The 24,594-nt window shown below is 34.6% G+C and overlaps 1 protein-coding gene across 1 annotated transcript; it reads right to left on the bottom strand.

Annotated features, from left to right (window-relative positions):
- On the bottom strand, positions 202-5,381 carry LOC109347600 (RNA polymerase sigma factor sigF, chloroplastic-like). The gene is made up of 9 exons (XM_019587534.1): positions 5,118-5,381; positions 3,978-4,129; positions 3,614-3,738; positions 3,294-3,497; positions 2,907-3,189; positions 2,591-2,821; positions 1,993-2,133; positions 1,631-1,831; positions 202-819 (listed from the first exon to the last, which is right to left on the bottom strand). Exons 1-9 carry the CDS (start codon positions 5,239-5,241, stop codon positions 532-534), a joined length of 1,749 nt encoding a protein of 582 aa, XP_019443079.1. The 5' UTR covers positions 5,242-5,381; the 3' UTR covers positions 202-531.

Raw genomic sequence — 24,594 nt, forward strand, 5'->3', positions numbered from 1 at the left:
TGACATCCTCATTGATTTGCAGCTCTCCGACGTTAATAATGAAATTAATTGCGTAGTTTTTTATATTAACGGTTACATTAGTATATAGATGGGGATTTGGTCTGATTTCATATCTAGATGTATGAACACAATTTTTCATAATTTTTTCCTTCAAAAGAACGTAATATATAATGCTATGAAACAAACCTAAACCACCTCATAGAAAGCATATGAAAGGATTTCGTGGTAAGCACTATGAGGGAACTCGAAATTCAATCAAAATAATACATATGTAGGGTAGAGACAAATAATTATGGAAATTCAATATTTTTGCCTATAGATATTCTCCTATATAAGCCTCGTCTTTTAAATACTTGGAAGTTTCTCTTACCAACTTCCAGCTATTAGGATCTCTAATCAGCTCTCAATTACAGTGGTTGCAGTGTTGGATTTGGCTTCGGATGATCGATGCATTTACCGGTGTATGAAAACGTAATTAGCAAAAGTCTCAGCAGTGTAAAATGAACTGCATAAACCCTGGTGTATACTCAACTATACAAGCAAGTCTGTATAGGCATCAAGTCCTTGATGGACAAGGGACTTCTTGAGCTTGTATAACGCTCGGGTTTCCAATTGACGCACTCTTTCCTTAGACAAATCAAATATCTCAGCCACTTCTGATAAAGTTTTTGGTTCACCATCTTTCATACCAAATCTTAGACGGATTATCTTCCTTTCATTAGGGCGTAGGATACGTAGGGCATTGAGCACATGACGCCTCATAAGCTGTTTTTCAACACTCGTATCTGGGGCCTCGATTGATGCATCTGCAGTAATCTCCTGCAATTATAAGAAAATAGTAATTAATATTCATATGTGAGGAGCATTTAAAAAATAATGTTGCTTAAGAAGTAGACAGCATTTAGAGACTAGTTGAAAAGAAAAAATGCAAGAAAGTAATATGGGAATAGTTTTAACAATCCAGTATTGGGGCTGCTAAAGAAAAATAGGATAATGTGACTGACTTTCTTAGTGGCGAAAAAGAAACCCAAAAAAAAAAGTAGAAAAGTATTTTGAATTAATAGAAGAAAATATTAGGTCCTCAATTGTCTCTACAAGTCAACAAAAGTAGACAAGACGAAGTGGTAGGTATTAACACATGCAAATTTAAATGATCTCGCCTTTGGTAATTAACAGAACAGAGTTGTGACTTCAGTCTCATCACAACAACTCCTAAACAATATTCAGTCATGTCTTTTACAAAGTCGGCCATATGGTTTGGTGGCTAATCTCATACTGAAAAATATTATTCTCTGATCTAACAGCTACTCCATGTCCTTAAAAAACTATAAGCTGCTACTGGTGTTACTATTCCATCACTCTCAACAGAGTGCAATGACTAAGAAAAGTCAAGATTCTTCCTAGTTTGGCCATTAGGCTTCACCGATTTGCTTTTGCAATTGTCAGCGAAAGGTGGACCATCAGTACTAACACTGACCTTAATGAAATAGGAAGCTCAATAACCTTCAGCTGTTCTAAACATTCTAAATATTGACACAGCACTTGATTTTTTACTGATTCACTTCATAGATCTAAGATCTTACATCATATTGGGGGAGGAGGATTACACTAGCTACTTAATAATAAATACCTGGAAAGTTGTTTCTTGGTCTGCCCACACAGTTTGCTGCATAGAAATTGGATATCTTGCAACAAATAGCAATTCACCAATCTTTTCTTCTGAAATTCCTACTCTTCTAGCTAATTCTTCTTTAGTCGGGTTAAGATTTCCTTCTTGAATGTACAATTTCTTTGCCTCCATTACCTTGCCCAAAAGGCGATATACTTTCTCCTGGATTGATGGACAAATATAATTATTTTCTATTTTTAAAATAACATAGATACTACAAAAATATGAATGCAATGGCGACATCATTTTTGTTCTCTTCCAACATAAATTTCATGAAAGCCACTTAAAATGATGAAAGCTTAAATTTGAACAGCTAAATTTACCGGGAGACGAATTGTCCTGGAATGTCGAAATATGGCTTTCCGTATTGCTTGCCTTATCCACAAGTATGAATAAGAACCAAATCTGCCACCGGCTTTGGGCTTGAACTTTTCTACACTCTTAATAAGGCCCATACTTCCCTCCTGCATCAGCACCAGAAAACAAATGTAAGATATGTAGTTGCAAATTGTAATTGACATTACTACAGACTAAAGACAATGATTGCAACACTGTTCAAAAGAAATATATTAATAATAGACCCCTAAAGCAAAGCATATTTTCCCCCAATCTATGATCGAAGTCTAGCTAAAACATTTATTTATGGGCTCTTTATTCGCACAATCACACATAATGTAGCCATATATACGGTAAACAAGTAGTAATAAATGTTAAGGTTCCATCTCAAAACCAATTGACAGTGAGAGAAGTAGCCCAAAAGGTATTTAAACCATTCCCGAGATAATGAGGTAGGCGATATGAGACATACTTTCCAACAATAAATAATAGTAACTGTTCCAACAATTTCAAACTGACCAAGTAATAAAATGTAAACAGTTTTTGTTATGGGGGAGGGAAGATATTTAATTTCTCAAAAGCTACCTGTACTAGGTCCATAAGGCTCAGACCACGCCCCTGATAACTTTTAGCAATGTGCACTACCAAGCGCAAATTGGCTTGAATCAGCTTTTCTCTGCTTCTGTTACCAAAATGAAGCTTTGTCTGCAGCACTCGAGTGCTAAGTCCCACCCCCTCAGCCCATTTCGCTATAGTTGGTTCCTGTCCAAATTGAGATTGAAGCCTGGTCTTCACTTCTTCCAATCTCATTAATTCCTGTTCCTCAGTCCACATTAAGGCAAAATAAGCAACTTATAGAGCATTCCATTCATATAATGAAATAAGGAATTCATTGTAACACCTGTATCTGTACAACCAATTGAGATTCTTCTTCAAATGTCAAAAGTTTCTTCGTTTCAGGACCCCAAAGGAACAAGCGCAGGGGGTCATCCTTTTCAAACCCTTCATGTATCTTCTTTTCTTCTTTTACAAGTACATCTTTTTTCCTTGCAATATAACTTTCTTCATCTTTAACTTTAGACTTTGGTGCTTTCCTTTGTTTATATCTTCTCTCTAGAAGCCGTGCTGACCTCACAGTTCTCTTGCTTCCAACTGAAGAGTCAACCAAACTAGTGGAGGCCAGACTGAAAGGAAGTTTTTATTTAAACATTACACTCCAAAGAAATTAACCTGTAAACATCAAAACCATAGTAAGGATGTCAGAGTTGGCCGAGGAGATAGAACTAACCCAAAAGGATGTGAATCATCATCAGCTTTAATTGATTTCAAGTCTTCAGCTACCGAGGCTGCTTGTTTTGAGACTAACGAAGATTTTTTAGCAAGAGGAACTGTATTACATTGCACACCATCTGCAGGCGTCTCTGATTCAACAGTAACATTCTCTAGAGTTGAAGAAGCAGCAGCAATTTCTCCTACTTGTGAGGAAGTCAACCTGCAATAAAAACATTTATGCACCTATAAGGAGACAATTCAGGATGGGCAAAAATATTGTATTAACAATCACTAACTGATTAAAGGTACACGGCAAAACAATTTTATTTGTCTTACAAGTTCTGTAAACTAGGCCAGAGATGCAATTGCCGCCTAAAGTCCTGCACTAACTGATCAACATTGCCGGCATTATTCTCTTCATGAATCGAGGCCATTTCCATCTGCCTCATATTTAATATTTCCTTTGGTAAAAAAAAAAGTGAAGATTAATGACAGTGCATCGATTATGTGATGAAGTTGGAAGAATCTAAATATTACAACATAAGAAACCAGATGGTGAATTCCAAGCAAAAAAATAGGATCATTACACTTGACAGAGCTAAGGGTTTCATTATACAGAATTAAAGAAGGAAGTATTTCATTATATAGAACTAAATAAGCCTAAGTTTGATGAAGTCATTATATCAACAAAATTTTGAACCTGGGATATCTTGTCTTCCTTATACATGTGCAGTGCAGGCCTATATTCATCACGCTGCTCTTGTAAAAGCACCGAAGTGGGAAAATGCTGTACTGAACAACCACGAGACCGAGCAGCAACTGCAGGGGCAGCTTGTTCGCAAATCATCAAAACTGCAGATGCATAGGCAGGTAACACATTTTCAACTTAGACCAACAGGTAGGTAGAGGGACACACACTATTTAATCCCAAGAGGAACATTTATATGGAGACTAGAAGTAAATGAAAACACAAAAATTAGCAGAAGGAATCCTTTAAACACTTGGAAATTAAACTGGCCTATAAAATTAATTAGCTTATGGGATTTTTCAATAACATTGAATTTCATCAAGGATATGAGACATTGGTCCAGTGATGTAAGGTCCCGCTAGATCCCCAGATAGATTAAAGGTTCGATTCCTGGGAGCGACACTTATTGGAAGGGGCAGTCGCACACCCCAAAAGGGATTAGTTCATTATCCATAGGATGAGGGAATACCATTGGTAGTACAAAAAAAAAGAATTTCATAAAGCATATGTGAAGAATTACAATACAAATATACAATGTATACAAACATAGACGGGGTCCCCAATGTAAAATCATGCATAAATACAATATTGGAATCCTACAAGTGTTAGAAAATAGGCACTAAGAGCAATGTACTTGATGCATCAACCTCCATGCTCTCCTGTTCAGAAATTACGCGAACCTTCCTTTTAAGGTTTAAGTTGCAATTAAACTTGCCCATTGAGGTTTATGCTGTCACTTAACTTACTTGAAGTTTATGTTAACATTATGCTAACAACATTTACAACATAAACACAATTGTCAAGTACAATTAAGTCAAAACAGGTGTGTATATCTCTACCTTCTCTAGACCCGATTAAGTGGAAGCATCTTATTGTGCTGTGTTTATCAGTATTAAGCAAAAGGGTATCCCAATGTACGAGGCTCCTACTCAGTAGGGTACCAGGAGGATAGATATATGTCACCTTGTTCAGGACTTAATTATTATTATTATGCAATAAAATACTAAGAAACAGAAATGAAGACAAAATAAACTGAATGGATAAGATATACTTATATAGGAAGATATATAGTACTGAATTCGAATACAGTACCTGAAGTAGAAGGTGAAGATGGTAGAAGAGTGTTCCCATGGTGAGTTCTCTGAGAAAACGGTGGAGATGAACAAAACATGCTCCTCACAGATTCCATGGTTGAAATATTATAGTACCATATCATTAAACTAGTGTAGTATGAGTAATAAGCTGCACTTTATCCATTCTCTAGAGATATATGTGTAGTTTGTTTTCATGGTCTCGTGATGATAAGATAGACATAGAGTGAAAGCAAATGGCTTCGTAGCTTATTTCAGACCTCAAATTTCTGGTTTATTACGACAATGGATTAGGTTGTTTTTTTAACATTTAATAATGTGATGAATTGATGTCGAATGGGCCTAGGCCCAGATAGCGAGAGCATTTAAAAAAATTGCTATATGGGTATAAATTTTAAATTATGGTTGTGATTATTTTCTAATATTCTCCAATTTACTCAAACATTCCTATAATGTTGGGCACCGGCCTTTGTAAAAGGAGCAGTATGTTTTGTTATAGAAACAAAAATAATTGTTGTGCAGTAACAAATAATTAAATAAATGGTATAGAATAAATAAAAGATGTAAAAAAAGAATTTGTTAACGGAGTTCGTCCAATTGTGACTATGTACTTGAAAGCATGGAGCAACTATGAGTACATTATTGGAGGATTGTAAGTTCTAGCACACCGATGAGCCTGAGGCCTATGGAGTGTTAATTAGTGCTTCTAATTGATACTTATAATCGGTATTATTAAACTCAGACCGGTCAATAACTCGGTCATGACATTACGTCAATGAGTCATTGGTGCAACGTGAGTCAATGGTTGGATCAGTTAACTCAGTTTACATTAAAATTTCTAAAAAATTCATAATACTACATAACAATATTTAATAATTATATACTCAAAATTTAAAAACATTAGTTTATCTAATTAAACAACTAACAAAGAAGATTTTAGTACTAAAAATGACATAAATTACTTGAAACATCATCACACAACATATAAACTATGTTTTTACTACAACAAAAACGTATAATAAATTTAAAATTTAATTAAATAATGCTATAACATAAGCTAACAAATGACAAACATAACTAGTTAAAATTAATTGATTTTCACCTACAAATGACATCAATTTGGTTGTTTTTTTGTAAGAAAATATTCTTTGATTGACTCGGTCGGTCCAACCGATCTGACCATCCAAGTCGTCAGTTTTAGGCTTAAACTAACTGAATCAACCCGACTTTGATGTAAAACCGGTTAGATGATAGACTCGGACCGGTTAGATGTCCGATTCACGGTTGAACCAGTCGGACTAGCCAGTTCGAGCCGAGTTTTATAACACTACTTATAATTAATGCAAGTTGTAACAAGAAAATTAAGCCCAATATATAAGCTTGGTCTTTCATCTCCATTTTTTGGGTACAACCAAGAGTATTCTCTCACTTTTTGGGTAAGGAACTAATCTCTTTTGGGGTGTGTGGCTGCCCCTCCTAACAAGTGCGCTCTCAGGAATCAAATCTTTGACCTTATAATGTGGGACTTTATACAAATATTTCAAGCACCCCAATAATCTTTAACTTGAATGAAATAGACAAATATGACGTTCTTTGGGAAATTTAAGCAACAACCTCCACCTTAGCAAACATGTGGCTCTATCTTGCTCAATTCCTAATTTTCTTTAACAACTCTTTCACATATCAGTATGCTCCCTTCCAAAATAAGCCTTTCTGAGTATTCTAATGTTAATTGTCTCATCTATACATAGCCTCAAAATTATAGAATAAAACATACAACTCAATAGAACAAGAGAGAATAATTTGAAACACGTTCAAAACTCTTATTTATTTCAAAGATTTTCTTCATCACTTGTATTAAATAGCTTTGAGCTGAACTCAACATTTGTGTTCAATATTTTTCTACAAAATTCAAAGTTGTTATCTTTCATACTTATTCCACTATAAGTGTGACTGAAAGACTTGCAAAGTTATAAAACTTATTTTAACATAAACCATTGTTTGGTTTTGAGCATGGAGAGACTAATTGTGCAAACAATACTTGAGTTGTTGACACTAGAGAAGTTGAATGTGATAACAACACTTACAATTTTTGTAATCAATGTTGGATTATAGTAAAATCTTGATGCTTCAAAGAAACTAGATGCAACATACAATACTAGTGAACAAATATATAATTAGTCTCAACATTAAATCTCTTAACACCTTTTATTTAAAGCTTTTATAGTTTTTTTCTAAGCTTTTCATTGTAACATCAAGTGTTTATTCAAACATGAAGTGTTTATTAAGATGGCTTAATTGTTTGAAATAAAACAAAAAAGTCGGTTGTCTAAATTTTTAAACTATTGTTTAAATCAATTCTTAACTCGCATAAAGTTTTGAGTTTAGTAGAATGTTGGTAAACACAATTCAACTCCTTGTTGCATTATTTTTTATTATTTTAGTAGGAATTAGAGCTTAGCCTCTCGGTTGGAAAAAAATATAAACATGACAAGAGTTGATAGCATGAATGTTAGAATTTGATAGTTTTCCACAACAAATTAATGGGCCATTGGGAATATAGCCATTGGGAATATGGTTGTTTGGAATATGGTCGTTGGGAATATGACCGTTGGGGATATGGCTATTGGATCATGTGACTATTGGGAATGCATTTCTCATCTAGGCTGTCAGATGAAGATGGTCGTTGGAGGCCTCATGCTATAAATAGAGGTCTCTTCCCTTCATATTTCCTTGCACCAATCGAGCAATATTTCCTCGATTTTCATCTTTCTCCCTCATACTCTCAGCCGAAGCATTTCCGACAAATTTCCCCCCCTTTCTTTTCATGGAACTAAGAATTAACACATGTAGCCAAATTGTGGGAATTTCGAGAACTGAAACTAGTAATCAGATTGTGGAAAAAGAATTAACACGGGTAACCATATTGTGGGTATTTTGAGAATTGACATTGGTAGTCATATTGTGGGTGTATTCGAGATTGATTCTTACAGTGTAGTAAAAATTCAATAATAGAGAACTAAGCTGTTTTATCTTGGGGATGGCGTGATTGATAGTTTGCTTGCACATTTTAGGCAGTACTTTGACACATCTTAAAGAGAGCGATTTGGTCGTGACTCAGCTAATAAGTATTATTTTGTGCCATTTAGAATTGTTGCAAGCTACGGTAACAACAATTTTAAGACGTTTCCTACTAGAATGGTATTCATAGATAGTATTACTAGACCGAACAACTTTGACCTTAACAAACCATTCCGGTTTGATGAGATTAATTTCAAATGGTGGCAACATAAGATGGAATTTTTTCTCACTATGAGAAAGGTTGCCCATATTTTGAAAACTGATATCCCAATGAAGTCGTACGAAGCTGAAAAAGAGGAGAAGGATAAACTAGCTATTGATATAGCTCTCTGGAATGAAAATGATTACCTTTGTAAGAATTTCATTCTGAATGGATTGTCTAATGATATTTATGATTACTACAACCTATAAAGTCTGCCAATTTAATTTGGTATGCACTTGAGAAGAAATATGATACTGAGGAAGTTGAGAGTAAAAAATATGTTGTTAGCCGCTACCTCAAGTGTCATATGATTGATGATAAATCAGTTGATTCGCAATTCCATGAGATACAAAGAATTGCTCATGATAAACTACCACTTGGCTAGAAGGACTTCAAAAATATTCTCAAGCACAAGACCAAATAATTCTCTTGGGAATCTCTGATTACCCGTCTTCACATTGAAGACGTTGCTCGTAGACAAGATCAAAGAGATGAGGTGTTGATTGTCTTCAACAATAGCACTAAGAAGAAACTCTCAAGTGCGATTCTGAAACCTACTAGCAATAATTTTAAGAATCAGAACCACAATGGGAAGAAGACCAGGAACACCAGTCACAATAAGAATTGGAACCCCTAGAAGGTCCAATATGTCAACCCGCTTGTTAAGAATGACTCTATCAATTTGTTAATATGCTTCAAATGTGGGAAGCCCGATTATATGGTATGCAAGTACAAAAATAAACCAATGAATCGTCCTCCACATGCCAACATGATTGATGAGTCATTTGTGGCGGTGTTATCTGAGATCACTTTGGTTGGAACATCTGATGGGTGGTGAGTTGATACTGGTGCCTATCGCCATGTCTTCTATGACTATGTTATGTTCAAAACATACACGAATGTTGATGACAAGAAAATATTGTTGGGTGATTCCCACACTACAATTGTTGCTGGAACTAGTGATGTGGAGCTGAAGTTTACATATGGAAAGACTCTAATTCTCAAAGATGTGATGCACACTCTAGAGATGAGGAATAATTTATTTTTTGGTTTTCTTCTTAATAAAGCTAGTTTTACCCATACCATAGTGGCAAACTTGTAACTCTTACTATGAATTAGGTATTTGTAGAGAAATGGTACACCACTGATGACATGTTTAAAGTAAATGTTGATGTTCTGATGAATAAAATTTTTGATTCAGTTTACAGGTTGTGTGATTTTAATATTTGGCATGCTAGGCTTTGTGATGCAATACCCAAGGAAACCAAGCTTGACAATTATGGTCTTGAAGGCATGAGTGGTCCAATGACTAGGGCGTAGGCAAAAAGTGCTCCAAATTCCCTTGGACAACTCATAAGTTTGATCCATGATGGTGAGCCAAAGTTAGCCCAAGGGGGTGCTAAGATGCTCAATTGCATCATGGTCCATGGTTCTAATCGAGTCAAGGATGGACCAGGTCATGCGCATGAGAGAGGCCAAAGACTTGGATAATGCGCTAAATCTGACTGTGGCATGGGGCCAGGTGCATCAGGCACCAAGCCTGACCGAGGCACATGCATATGCGCATCAGGCGCATCTGACCGAGGCAAGGGGCTTGGCGCAATGACCCAGGTGTTGTGCTAATCTGGCCTGGTTGGGATTTCTAATCGAGGTGCATGCATCTAGCGTGGCAAGCTTCACGCTGGGCGTAGCCTGATAGAGTTAGGCTTAGCCAACATTTTTAGTATGGGTTATTTTTATTTTCAATCATAAGTGTGTGGCCCAAGTTTGGACCAACTCTTAGTATATTCCATTTTAGAGTTTATTTAATAAATCTTCCCAGAAATAATGAATATTTTGAACAATGGCTCGTGGGAATTAAAACAAGCCTAAGAGTATAATCGACACTTAAATGCTTGGACCAACATTTTATTTTTCGTGAACCAACGACACACTCACTTTGTCTATTGTTATTTGGCAGGTAAATTAAGACTAATAAAGTTATTCGAGAGGAAATGCTCGTGGGAATCATGATTATGACTGAAGAGGAATTAAATGGGTCATAATGGTGAGTTTACACCATGTGTTAGACCGTTGGTGTATAATTCATCTGGGCACAAATCATCAAACATCATCCTAAGTCATTTTTAGAGCTGTTGGAGAAGAGTTGCTCATGGGAAACTTGAAGTGCACATTGGGAGCCTTAATGTGCTCAAACATCACTCTAACTTCATTCTAGCCGTTGGGACTTGGCTTGTTGGACATAAATCATTCCAACGACATCCTATGCTATTTTTTTAACAAACTTCATTTGGACAAGGGAACTTCTACTCTTAAAGATGACATCATATGTTCATCAATTCTAAGCCGTGGGACACATTTAAGTTGTGAATTAACTCTTATTTCTCCATGTGTTCAAGGTGAAGTTATTTCTAGCCGTGACATATAAGTGGAAGAAGAATCATATGTTACCAACACTCATTCTTCAATCAGGACCCATAACTTGAAGTTAAGACAAGAATTTCATCACTTGATTCATGTCTTAAACCATGGCATCAATAAGGCAAATGATCTCATGCTATTCAACTCATCAAGTCGTGGACTCATAAGCATCACACAAGAATCCTATGTCTTCTTTCTTATGTTTAATGTCTTAAATTCTATTCTTCATTGTAATAAAACACATGTTACCCGAATTAAGCATGTGTAGGAATAATTTATGAGTCAAATGGTATCCTATGTTGGATCACCATGAATTAGGACTTTAATGTCTTGTCCATTTCTTTTCATGGGATCCAAGTTTGGCTTGCCTATATACGTAAGCTTATTCACCATGAAATAAATAGGTTAAGTTGAGTATAATTCATACTGAATTGAGGATAAATTCCTTGTTAGTATAGCATGTGTATTCTCCAAATCTTCTTCGCTAAACCAAGATTAAAAGTTCTCATCAAGAACCAAGTTCTTCTAATGAGCATCACCAAGGCTTATCAACATCGCAAGTGTTGTGGCGCTCTATCACCTCAAATCTAATTCATCTTCTTTTATCTTACTTAATCAATTCTACTGCTTACTCATTAATAGAAGGCTCAATTTAACTGTGATCTTGGCCAACACTAACCAAGATAGATTGTGCATAAGAACCTTCCAAAAAGAGTTCACATCACTTTGTCATATTAATAAACGTGCAATTTCAAAGTTGAGTAACTAGGTTTAATTCCAAAGTTATCTAAAAATGATTTTGAAAATTGTGAATCATGTAGTCAAGCTAAAATAACTAAAAAACCACATAAATTAGTAGTACGAGAATTTGAGCCTTTGAATTTGATACACTCTAATATGTGGATTGGATGGAATGTTAAATTGAAATGGTAGACATTATTTTATCACTTTTATTGATAACTGCTCTGATTTTACTTATGTATATCTTAAGAAAAATAAAAGTGAAGCGTTTGACATGTTTAAGTTATATATGACTGAAATTAAAATCAACTCAATAAGAAAATAAAGAAACTCGGAAGCAATATAAGCACTAAGTATGATTCTAGCATATTTGATGATTATTATAAATTGAATGACATTATTGATGAAAGAACTGCACCCTATTCACCTGAAATGAATGGTAAAGCTGAAAAAAGGAATAAAACTTTAATTGAATTAGTCGTAGTTGTTATGTTAAGTTTTGGTGCAACACCGTCTTGGTGGGTCGAAATTATATTAAATTTTTTCTATGTTCTAAATAGAGTCCCCAAAGCTAAAAGCAAAATATTCCTATATGAAAATTTTAAGAATAGACAATGAAATTTATTTTATTTGAGAACTTGGGGTTATCTCGCTTATGTCAGGCTACTAGTCTCCAAGAGATTTAAACTTGCTAGTAGAGCCTATGAATGTGTATTCATTGGATATGTTTAATACAACAAGGCGTATGTGTTTTATGTTCTTAACACAAAAGTGATCATTGAGTGTAATGATACCAAATTCAATGAAAATAAATTCTCGTTTGAATTAAGGAATGGTGGGGGCGCATCAACTAGTCACATACCTGTGATTAGAGATAATGATAAAAATGAAGGGTTAAAAATAGAACCTAGAAGAAGTAAGAGAACAAGAGCTACTAGAGAGTATGGAAGTAATTATATGGTCTATACATTGGAGGAGGATCCATGAACTTTCCAAGAAACTTTAACTTCTTTGGATGTTGACTTGTTGCAAGAGACCATAAATGAAAAGATGGATTCTCTATAGTCTAACAAGATCTGCATTTAGTTGACTTGCTACCTGGTTGCAAACCAATTGGATGTAGGTGAGTATTGAAAAATAAACTGAAACCCGATGGCACAGTGGATAAATACAAGGCTCACCTTGTAGCCAAGGGTTTCAAGCAAAGAGAGAATATAGATTTCTTTGACACATTTTCTTTAGTTACTAGAATAACATTCATTAGAGTACTAATATCGCTTGTTGCGATCCATGATTTAGTAGTACATCAAATAGATGTTATGACTGTTTTTTTAAATAGCAATTTCAAAGAAGAAATCTATATGGAACAACCTCAAGGTTTTGTAATCTATGGGCAAGAAAGTAAGGTTTGTAAGTTAACAGTTTAATTGTCTCGAATGGGTTTAAGGTAAATGAAAGTGACAAATACATTTATTACAAATCAAAAATTGACATTTGCACTATCATATGTCTCTATGTAGATGACTACTCATATTAGATTCTAACACTCATGTTGTGAATAATGTGAAATCAGTATTGTGTAACAAATTTGATATGAAAGACCTTGGAGAGGTAAGTGTAATCCCTGGTATAAATATTACTAGGTCAAAAGAAGGACTTTATTTGGATTAATCTCACTATATGGAAAAGATCTTAAAGAAATATAAATACTTTGATTGTGAACCTCCTAGCACACCATATGTTCTAAGTATAAAACTTTTTAGGAACACTAGTGAAGATGTAAGACAAATTGAGTATGCTAACTTCATTAGCAGCCTTCAGCATGCCGCTGATTGCACTAGACTCGATAGTGTCTATGACGTGGGATTATTATGTAGGTTTACTAATAGACCTAATATGGAGCATTTACATGCTATAGAAAGGGTAATGAGGTACCTTAAGAAAACAATAAACTTTGGATTACATTACTGAAGGTTTCCAACTGTCCTAATAGGATTCAGCGATGCTTATTTGAACACTGTTTAAGATAATTCTAAAGCAACCAATGACTATATATTTAGCATAGCTGGTGGGGCTGTTTCTTGGAAGTCATAGAAATATATTATTTTGGCTCAATCCACTGTGGAAGCTGAGATGATAGCACTAACAACTAGTAAAGAAGCGCGTTGGATGAGAAGCTTGTTTATAGAGATTGCCTTATCAGAAAAATTGATACCAACTGCTTTGATCCATTGTGACAGTACCGCAATTATTGTAAAGATTGAGAATAATTTTTATAACGGTAAGAAATCACAAATATGTCATAAGCACAATACTATTAGAGATTTACTATTTAGTGAAACTGTTAGAGTGGATGATGCACGCATTAAGAATAACTTAGCAGATCCTTTGACGAAAGGATTAGCTAGAGAGAAAGTCCATAATACTTCTAAGAGTACGAGACTATTACGCTTAGAACGAAGATCACTCATGATGGAAACCCGACCTAACTGACTAAAGATCCCAAGAAATAGGTTTAATGGGTAATAACAAGTTGCAAAGTGATATGAGAGTGGACATGATATAAAATTATGAGAAGCATGATTTTTGTAGTAGATAAGGATGCGTTAAACTCTTAATGAAATCTATACTCCAATTGGAGTTGAGTACCTAGACTATAGGAGTACTCTTGATAGACTCACCTATGTGAATGTGGAAGTGGGGACCGCTTCCTATGAAATTAGGGGCATAAAGTTTTAGAGTATTCACTATACTAGGATAGACGTGTATGACCTTTAACACATGGACTTGACGGAATACACCTTTGAAAAGGTTATATTTGGTTTGATGTCAAAGATAGAGTTCAAGACTACGAGACACTCTAATAAAAGCTGGATCTTATTCACTATGCAAAGGTTCAAGTCGCATGCCATCTTTATTTACTCACAATCTTATTGAGACCAAAGAAGTTCCCGAAAATCGTTTTCTAATTTCAAGTGGGGATTGTTGAAATTTGATGGTTTTCATCATTAAATTAATAGAGGTGTGAAATGAAAAAACTATAAAGGAGAGTAAAGAATATGGTCATTGAGAATATGACTATTGGGAATGTGATCATTGGGAATATGACCGTTGGGGAAATGGCCATTGGATCATATAACTGTTGGGAATGCATCTCCCATCTGGGACGTCAGATGAAGATGGTCCAAGGCCTCATGCTATAAATAGAGGCCTCCTCCCTTCCTATTTTCTTGCACAAATCGAGCAATATTTCATTGATTTTATTCTTTCTCCCTCATACTCTCAGCCGAAGCATTTCCTGCAAATGTATCCCCTTTTAATTTTGTGGCACTAAGAATTGGCACAAGTAACCAAATTGTGGGAATTTTGAGAATTAACACTGATAATCAGATTATGGGAAAAGAATTGGCATGGGTAGCCTAGCCGTCGGGGGTTCTTGCATCATATCAATCAAGCTCAGTCTCCTAACAATAACAACCAATCCGGGCGGGCGGAATGGCGCCTATACTCGGTCAATGGAGTCAACTACTGGGACTAGCATTGGATTTGGCCGCCATTTATTTTGCTATTGGTGGCACATGGTCCCTGTATATGGAACTGGTCACAGAACGAATAGACGCGGGATCGATCTATAGGCTCAGAATATCCTATTTTGGATCTCTCTAATGGGACTGGAACGATAGCCATATTGTGGGTGCATTCAAGATCATTTCTTATAGTGTAGTAAAAATTCAATAACAGAGAACTGACCTGTTTTATCTTAGGGACAACGTGGTTGATAGTATACTTGCACATTTTGTGCAGTACCATGAAACGTGTTTAAGAGAGCGACTTGGTCGTGACTCAACCATTAAGTATTATTTCATGTCATTTATAATTGTGCTAAGCTATAATAATAACAAGAAGCATAAGTCATAACGAGGAAGGATCCTCGACGACAAGACCTTCATATTTTAATGGAGAATATTCCATCTATTGTAAAGAAAAGATGAAGTGGTTCTTAAAATCCACAAACTCTCATAGATGGAATATCATAGAAGACTATCCATGGATATATACCTAAAAATGATAGAGGAATAGAAATGCTCAAAGCCAACATGAAGAATGAACATAAAAGTAGATGTCACCTCAATGCTAAAGCTAGATATGTTATCATGTGTGCATTGAGCAAAGAAAAGTTTGAAACAGTTTGTGCCAGTGAGACAACAAAAGAGATGTGGTATTCACTTATTATTGCCGACGAAGGAACATGCAAGGTGAAGGAATCCAATGTCAGCAAGTTTGTCAAAAAGTACGAGATCTTTAAAATGAATTATGGAGAAAATATCAGACAAATGTACAAACAACTTAAAACCAAAACCAATGGGTTGAAATCTTTGGACAAAGTATACAAGACTGAGAAACACATACATAAGATCCACATAACTATTTCAAAATAATGTATACCTCTGGTGGCAGTAGTGTCTCAAGCTAAATACTTGTCTATGATAAAGTTGGATGAACTTCTTGAAACACTCCAAATTCACGAACAAGTCCTAATAGATGATAATAATGGCAAGACTTTAAAATCCGTTACTCTCAATATGAAAAAAAAATAGTAAAAATAGAGAAACTCCAAAAGCTCTCAAGCTTGACAAGTCCATTGAAGAATCAGAAGAGTATGAAGAAGATGATGAACTATCCCTACTAGGAGAAAGATGAAGAAACTCTGTAGCAAAAGAAAGTTCAAGAAACTCTTTAGACAAAACAGTAACTTGGAGAAGAAGAGGACAACAAATTTGATGAAGTCACTAGCTATTAATGCAGAAAACCAGGACACATCAAGGCATATTGTCCAAATATCAAGATGCAACTCTCATAGAAGAACCCATATATGAAAATGGAATGATGGCTACTTAGGAAGATGAAAGCTCAAGTGAGCTTAAGGAAGAAAAGTTGGAAGCATATCTTGTCTGATAGTAAAGAATAAAAGTCACATGATGAGGTACATTTTGAACATAGTAAATTAGCTAATACATATGATGAACTTCAAAGAACAATCTAACTAAATTTCTAAGGCTTACAAAGCTTTAAAAGAAAGTATGATAAAATCTTATTTCTGTTTACTCATAAATCTGAAGAATACTCCAGGCCTGAAGAAAATGACAAACTTAAGATTGAAATTAAATTATCTCAAAAATATTCTACCATCTATAGAGGTAATCAAACTCTAACATAAAATTGAGGAATTGGCCTTCGAGTTTTCTATGTTTGTAAATGGAAGAGAAAACTTGTCTAAAGTCTTTGGTAGATAAATAAGTTCTCAAAACAAATAAAGTATTGGCTATTCTAGGTAAAACCTGTTTGTTGAGCATAGCAAGTCTACAAAGGTTAGATATATCTCCAAAATGCATCATGTTAGACATGTCACTAAATCTTCATTTACTAGTCTTGTCTCTAAATATCCCTTTGCTAGACATTTCTACAACTTTTGTGGGAAAACTTGACATGTTATGCCCAAGTCTAACCAAAGAAAGAGACATTCCTCACAAAAATTTTATTGGAGAAGATCTAGTTCATGTTATGTCCAACCTATCTGAAATATCCAAAAGTTGTAGAGTCATTAACCGTAGAACTGCTATTGTAGAAGAATCTCTTGATGTTGAATTTAATAGTGTTTTAAAGATTAATTAAATCAGGAAACATCATTACTGTTATTAAACTCAAGGTACCTAAAACAAAGAGATGAAAAAGATGAATAATATCCTTGAAGAGAAGAATGAGCTCCTCCAAGTTTCTATGTTGACTTTTATAACTTCCCTCCCTCGATTGAACAGTCAAAATCAAGCTAAAAGCCTAGAAAATGATAAGTTATTGTGAATTTTTGGATCCCCAAAAGATAACCCCCAAAAAGAATATTTTTTACGTTTAAAGTTTTATGGATTCAGATGTACTCGCTGAGCGAGGCTGCCAGGTACACCATTCTTGCAGAGCAAGAAATGTTTCGCTGAGCGAGATCTGATTTTTTGCCCAATCCTCACTGTGCGAGGATTTCTTCACTAATAAAATCCTTCCGTCTCACCAAGGGAGGTATTTCCTCTCGTTGAGCGACATTTTCACAATCTCTTATGTTTGTCTCAATAAGTGAAAATGGGTTCACTTAGTGATGTTGTCTGGCTCACTGAGCAAAGCCTTCCATCCCGCTTAGGAGAAGTCTTGTGGCTCATTATGCATGTTTTCCTAAACTCCATGTTCTAGCCTCATTCAAAGAGAGCTAAGCTTGGTGAGCGAATGTATGCTTGTTGAGCGAGATCCTTGCTCGCTGAGCGAAAGTCCTTATTTCATGGTTCTTCATATTTTCACACCTTTTCTCATTAATTGACCTACAATGGAACATACATGAGACTTTGTCAATCGCAAATTGTATCAATATAGACACACTTATGCATCAAAATTATGACATTGTGAGCAATTTCAAGTTAAAAAGAGCATGAAAAGTTAATATTAAAAAGGTAAATTTGGCACTTATCAACTAAGTAAATTAGGATTTAGACCTTGAACATATAAACACCATCAATAGTAGTAAACCAACTCTACCTTCTCCAAGTATTTTTCCTTCGTTGTTATCTCCATATGTAACGAATCCATCGTTTGTGGAGTTAATATTGAAAATTTTGGCTTGTATATTGTCATGTTCTTTGAAGAACCACTATCTAGATATAACATTTTGCTTATAGCTTTCAAGTCCTCGTCGACATCATCATTAGATTGATGTGAGACCATCAATGAAAGATGTAATTATTTCTCATTCTCAGGTTTTGATTTGAACTGACATGACTATTCTCCCATGCAATATATGTTCTTCTTGGTTTATTATATGTCATTCATTTCACTATATTCTTCATTTTTAAGGAATGACAATCAACATTAATTTGACAGGGTTCCTGCATTCGTAGCAAGTGAAGTTTTCCCTGAGTAGAGAAGAGAAATAAACCCCGATAGAACTCAAAGTAGTTGTGCTAGATTTGTCACTAGGTCTTTGTTTACCGTTGGATTGAGGATAAATTTGGAAAGTAGGTTAAAAACTTATGGTAATACATTATGAACAATTAGGGATTGGTGATAGTCATCTGAGGTGGGAGAATTCAAGCAATCACAATAGTTGATTTTTTGGTTTTTTATGCTACTCTTTGTTCTTTATTCCTATTTTGGTTATAGTGGAGCTTGATTATATGGCTTGTACTCATGGTTTTGACTTTCATATTGGGAATATTTTCCATGTTAAAATCTTGGTTCCCTTTTGTGATCTTAGTATAGATTCTCGTAAGTTAGAGAAATTATCATCTGCTATATACTACTTTATTTCAGTTGACATTGTTATTTTGATGAATTTCTAATCAGAGTTGTAGTATAATTCTTTGGCTTGGGGTTATTTAATTTAATTAAATGGTGGAGGAAAATACAAATAGGACAATTTTTTTGGATGACACTAATTATCATTTGTGGAAGGGCATATTTAATTATTGAGTGGGAATCCACTTACTCTAAGAGTAAATTTTTTAAACTTACTCCTCATCCTAGCCATCAATTATATGGACATCTAATGATTTAGATCTACTCACTAATTGAAACCATTGGATTTCCCTAGAATTGATGACTAGGATGAGGAGTAAGTTGATTAAGTGGATCCCTCCCCATATATAGAGTCTACTATGTATACACAATAGTATAATATTTTTATATAGTTAATACATCATTCTAGTTATGCTTTATTATTTATCGTTATTGAGTTATTGATATTAGCTATATTCATAGAGTGTAAGTGGATCCATCCTCTGAATTATTTGTTATTTTTGAAGAATTTGAATCTTCATGTTTGAGAAGTCAGACTCTAATTCTGATGAGTATTGGAGTTTTTAATATCAACGGGTTTGTTGTTTCATTGGATAGTATGTAGAAGAAAATGTTTACAATCACATTTTTGATGAGGAAAATGAAAAATCCTTAGGGATGAAGATTAAGTCTTTGTATGTTTCTAAATGAGGGTATAGTAAAATTACAGTTCTTGAATTCCTTGATGAATTTGAGTAAGGGCACTCCTAATTTAGATCACCTGAATGATTTCCAAGGGTACCTAGATCATTATAAAGAATGGGTATTAAGTTTGGTGATGAAGTTTTAGGACTTTGGCTATTGAATTCTCTATTAGATTCTTGGGAAACATTTCGCGTTTCAGTTACAAACTCATCCCCAAATGGTATTTTCTCTTTAAAAAGTATAAAGGGAATTATTATTAATTAGGAAATGAGAAGGAAAGCACATGGTAGTTCATCTCATTTTGAGGTGTTTGTCATTGAAAGGAAGGGGAGAAGTCAGAGAAAAGAATCGAAAAGTGATAGGGAAAAGAGTAGAAGTAAGTCCAAGTCTAAATACAAGAAAGTGGAGTGTCACTATTGTCACAAAATAGGGCACATAAAAGAGAATTGTTTCATTGGAAAAGAGAGAGCAAAGAAAAGAAGGGGAAGAAGAAAGAGAAGAATCGCAATTATGGTGATCGTGTTAGCACTACTACTTATGACGATCTTATTATTTTCTATGACTGATTCGATTAGTCTGGATTAGATGAGAGAAAGTGGATAATTGATAGTGGGGCTACACTGAATATTATACCATAAAGGACTTCTTCATATCTTACATTTATGGTGATTTTGGAGTATTGAAGATAGGTAATGATGGTACGTCAAAGGTAGTTGGTATTGGTGATGTTTGTTTGCATACCAACATGGGAGTGCAGTTGTTGCTTAGAGGAGTTAAACATGCCCTAGATATATGTTTCAATTTGATCTCTATGCACATGCTTGATGATAGTGGCTGTCATAATCACTTTGGTTTTGGAAATGGAAACTCACTAGAGTTAAATTGGTTGTTACTAGAGGGGAGAAAATTACTAAATTATATTGGGCAAAAGCTTTGGTTTCTAAAGACAATGTGAATGCCATGGATATGGAAGCTTCTTTGTGGCACTATAGGCTTAGTCATATCAATGAAAAATGGTTGAATTGTTTAGCTAAAAAGGATATACTTCCTGGATTGAAGAGTGCAAAGTTAGAGAAATATTCTCATTACATGGCTCATAAGCAGAGCATAATATCCTTTATGAAGTATCCTCCTTCAAGGAAGTCAGACTTCCTTAAATTAGTGCATCATGATGTTTGTGGTCCATTGAAGGCACTGTCATTTAGTGGTGCACTTTACTTTGTTACTTTTATTGATGATTATTCTATGAAGCTATAGGTATATACTTTGAAGAAAAGGACCATGTTCTTAAAAAAATCAAACAATTCCAGGTGAGTAATATGGATCATTTGATGTTTATTACAAACACCAAGTGAAAGTGCAAAGAGTCAAGACCTGCACATTTAAGGCTAACCGAAATTTTGATGAAAAAAACGCACATACAAGAAAGCTTGAAGATCATACAACAAAAAACGAGTCGAAGACTCATAGGTTGCATCCATAGACTTAGAGCTTTATTATATATACTTGTATTAGAAGTCTTAAGATGATTACCTTAGATTGAGTCTAGGTTATGTAAACCTAGGTGGAAAGTCTCACAAGAACTAAAAGTGAATAAGACTAATATTGAGACATAACCTCTAGATATCTTATGAAAAGTAGGATCATGCATACACATACATAGTCTCATACATTAAAAGGTAATAATTTTGAAAAGCGATGTATAGCATGTGCATATCATATAGGTAGTTTACCATAAATCAAGAAAAACAATTTTAACTCAGTATAATCGATTAAGTAGTTTGTGTAATCGATTATCTAGAATTCACTTACTAACTGATCTGATGTTGTTAGCATGTTAATCGATTAAGACACCATATAATCGATTAAGACGTAATAGAAAACTGATTTTTAACAGTCTATTAATCGAAAAGTTGTTAGCATGTGTCTGAAATGTTTTGACAGAAAAATACACAACTCCAACTTTTCTCCCCTTTTGACTTCATCAAAAAGAAGAAAAGCTAGTTTATCCAGCATAATAGACACATATATATAGCAAAGAGTAACAAGATATATATATATATGTTGAACTATTGAAAAGCCAATGTCAGAATAATAGCAGTATAAATTTTTGAATGATATCAAATGCTAAAAGATAATCAATATGTCATAACATAACATTTAAAATAGTTAAAACGTAGTTCACACATAACAATGAGTAAGATAGCAAATAACAACCATAAAATATCATATTTGAAATAATAACAACAATAAAAAATGACTTAAGTAAAATCCTAGATCATTAGACCACTACTCCCAAGAATCTGGATCAGCCCATTGGGAATCCAAGTGCATGTAATCCAATCGGTTTGACAAACATCGAAGTAAAAACTACTCGTCCATAATCATTTGATTGGAAGTAGTGGAGTCAGAGGAGGATAATTCAACACAAAATGAGGGTTGAGTAAGAGGGTCGATAGAAGGATTTTCTAGATTAGCAGCTTGTTGATCACCATGATACTTATAAAATCATGTCGGTGGTATCTCGAAAGTATCACATCTTCTGGATCACATCCACATCAAATTTGTTATCACGAGCATCGAGTGAGATCTTAGACTCTCCAGTAAAAGAAAAACCAAAATACTCAAGTATAGCAGTTATGAGAATAGCATAAGGCAAGGGTCTATCACCTCTAAAGATCCACATTTGTCTCATTACCATTAATGACTAATTAATTGGAACATTATGTTTAATTGCATACATAAATTATAGTTCCATATCATTTAATTGTGAATGATTTGAAATCTTTGGAACCACGATGTAACTCAAAAAGTAATGAAGCAAGCAGTCCTCTAGGTTCAAATTTCCAACAACTAAAATATTTCGGTTTCTAACATAATCACTGACAAACCTTTGCTTATGCATTTCAATTTCCCCCTTTGAATATCTGACATAGAGTATTAGAAATTCATCTTATTATATCCTTATAATTCGCATTGAATGTTGGACTCAAATATCGTCCTTATGTATGACATATTACCACAAATAGAACTTAGAGTTTTGAAGTCTATGACAATTTCTTTGCCTTTGACAAAAGAGAAGATTTTATTCTTCTTGAAATTTATATTGTAGTAAAATACCGTACAAGTTCAGGATAGTAAGAGCAATGCATTTCATAATACTTAAAGAGTCTTTGTTGCTTAAATAAGGTAGAGAAAATGAAATCATTATTCTCAAAAGAACTTAACATACCATACTTTGGAGTAAAAATGGGTCTTTGTAAGAAGTGCTCCTTGAAGGTTTTGCATTGATCCTTGTTAGCCAAAAGACGTGCCAAATCCAATATATTGACTTCATTAGAGGTTTGTTGTCTTCCTTGAGTCACATTGGTACATTATTTCTTGGTTCTAGGTGATGAAGCCATGAAGTTGAGTTTTGAAAACTTAAGTTTTGAAGGTTTGGAGATTTGGGTTTTTTTTTTTTTTTGGCTTCTAAACACGATAATGATGGTTGAAATGTGTTTAGAATTGAAAATGTAGTATGAATCAACTCAAAAATCACTCAAAACAGTTTAGAATAATGGTTTTTCGAAGTTGGGGGTTACCACAGTTGAGAGAGTGAAATAGAGAAGATTAAGTTTGTAAAATCTGAGTTTTTGCCTTATATAGTATAGAGAGTAATCGTTTACCACGTTTTGAGCAATTGATTGCTCAAAGCTACTATTCAGGCTAGTAATTGATTAATTAAATGTATTAATGAATTGCACTGATCAATGTTTGAGTTTTAAGGCTATCTGATGCCCTGTAATTGATTACCCTATGATAACAATCGATTACACACCCCAAAATAATAAAATTAAAGCAAATTAGCACACATTTAAGCATAAGTAGGCATGAAATACATACAATGAAATATACAAAATATATATAAACATGTTAGGACAAATATGTTTTATCAAGAATGTCTAATTATCGTATAAATTTATTAAAAGGTTCTTTATCTAAATCTTTTGTAAAGATATATGTTAACTGTTCATGTGTATTAACAAATTCCAAGAGAACATCTTTCTTTTGGACATGGTAAGAAAGTGATGCCTTATATAAATATATTTGGTTCGGGAATGCATAATCAGATTCTTTGTAAGGTTTATAGTACTAGTATTATCATATCTTAAGAGAATGCATCCTAAGTCTAATCCGTAATCTTGCAATTGTTGCTTGAGCCATAATACTTGGGTACAACAGCTACCTGCTGCTATGTATTATGTCTCACTAGTACTTAGAGTAACATATGCTTGCTTTTTACAAGACCATTAGACTGAAGCATTTCCAATAATGTGACAAGTGCCACTTGTACTTTTCCTCTCGGATTTGCATCTGGCAAAATCTGAATACGAATATCCCACCAAGTCACATAGACTTCCCTTAGGATACTATAGTCCTACATCAAGTGTGCCTTTAAGATATTTTAATATCCTTTTCATGAAAATAAGATTTGACTTTAGGCTTTGATTGATAACGTGCATAAAGACAGATAGTAAACATAATATCAGGTTTACTTGCAGTAAGATAAAGAATGAAACCAATCATACCTTGATACTTAGAGATGTCAATGCATTTTCCAGTCTCATAAGCATCAATGTATGATGTTAACCTCTTGGGTAAAAGGGTCATCGTTGCGATCGTTCTTGGATGGTGTATTACCTTTGGCCGAGATGACTTGAACCATGGCCTAGGCTAACTTTATTTTGGCCGAGACAAATTGTAGATAAAAGCTGGCTTGGAAAAATTTCTCTTGGACCGAGCCAATTTGTGGGCTGGTGCTGTTTGGCCGAGTTAGGATTCAGTCCTGGCCTAGGCTGGCTGTTCAGACCGTGCCTAGGTGTTTCTAGCCCTGTCTGGCTGAGTTTGGTTGATTATGGCATGGTCTGCTGATTATGGCTGAGTCTAGCTGATCCTGGCCTGGTCTACTGACTCTGACCAAGTCTGTGTGATGCTGGCCAAGTCTGGCTTGGTCTGGCCGAGTCTGGATGGGTCA

This window comes from Lupinus angustifolius, chromosome LG05 (assembly GCF_001865875.1).
Source record: "Lupinus angustifolius cultivar Tanjil chromosome LG05, LupAngTanjil_v1.0, whole genome shotgun sequence".
Taxonomy (NCBI): Eukaryota; Viridiplantae; Streptophyta; class Magnoliopsida; order Fabales; family Fabaceae; genus Lupinus; species Lupinus angustifolius.

Coding starts and splice junctions, on each gene's coding strand:
- LOC109347600 (XM_019587534.1), bottom strand. CDS start 5,241: ATGATATGGTACTATAATATTTCAACCATGGAATCTGTGAGGAGCATG. Junction 2,822..2,906: donor AATTGGTTGTACAGATACAG/GTGTTACAATGA, acceptor ACTGAGGAACAG/GAATTAATGAGATTGGAAGA. Junction 820..1,630: donor ACCAAGAAACAACTTTCCAG/GTATTTATTATT, acceptor TTATAATTGCAG/GAGATTACTGCAGATGCATC.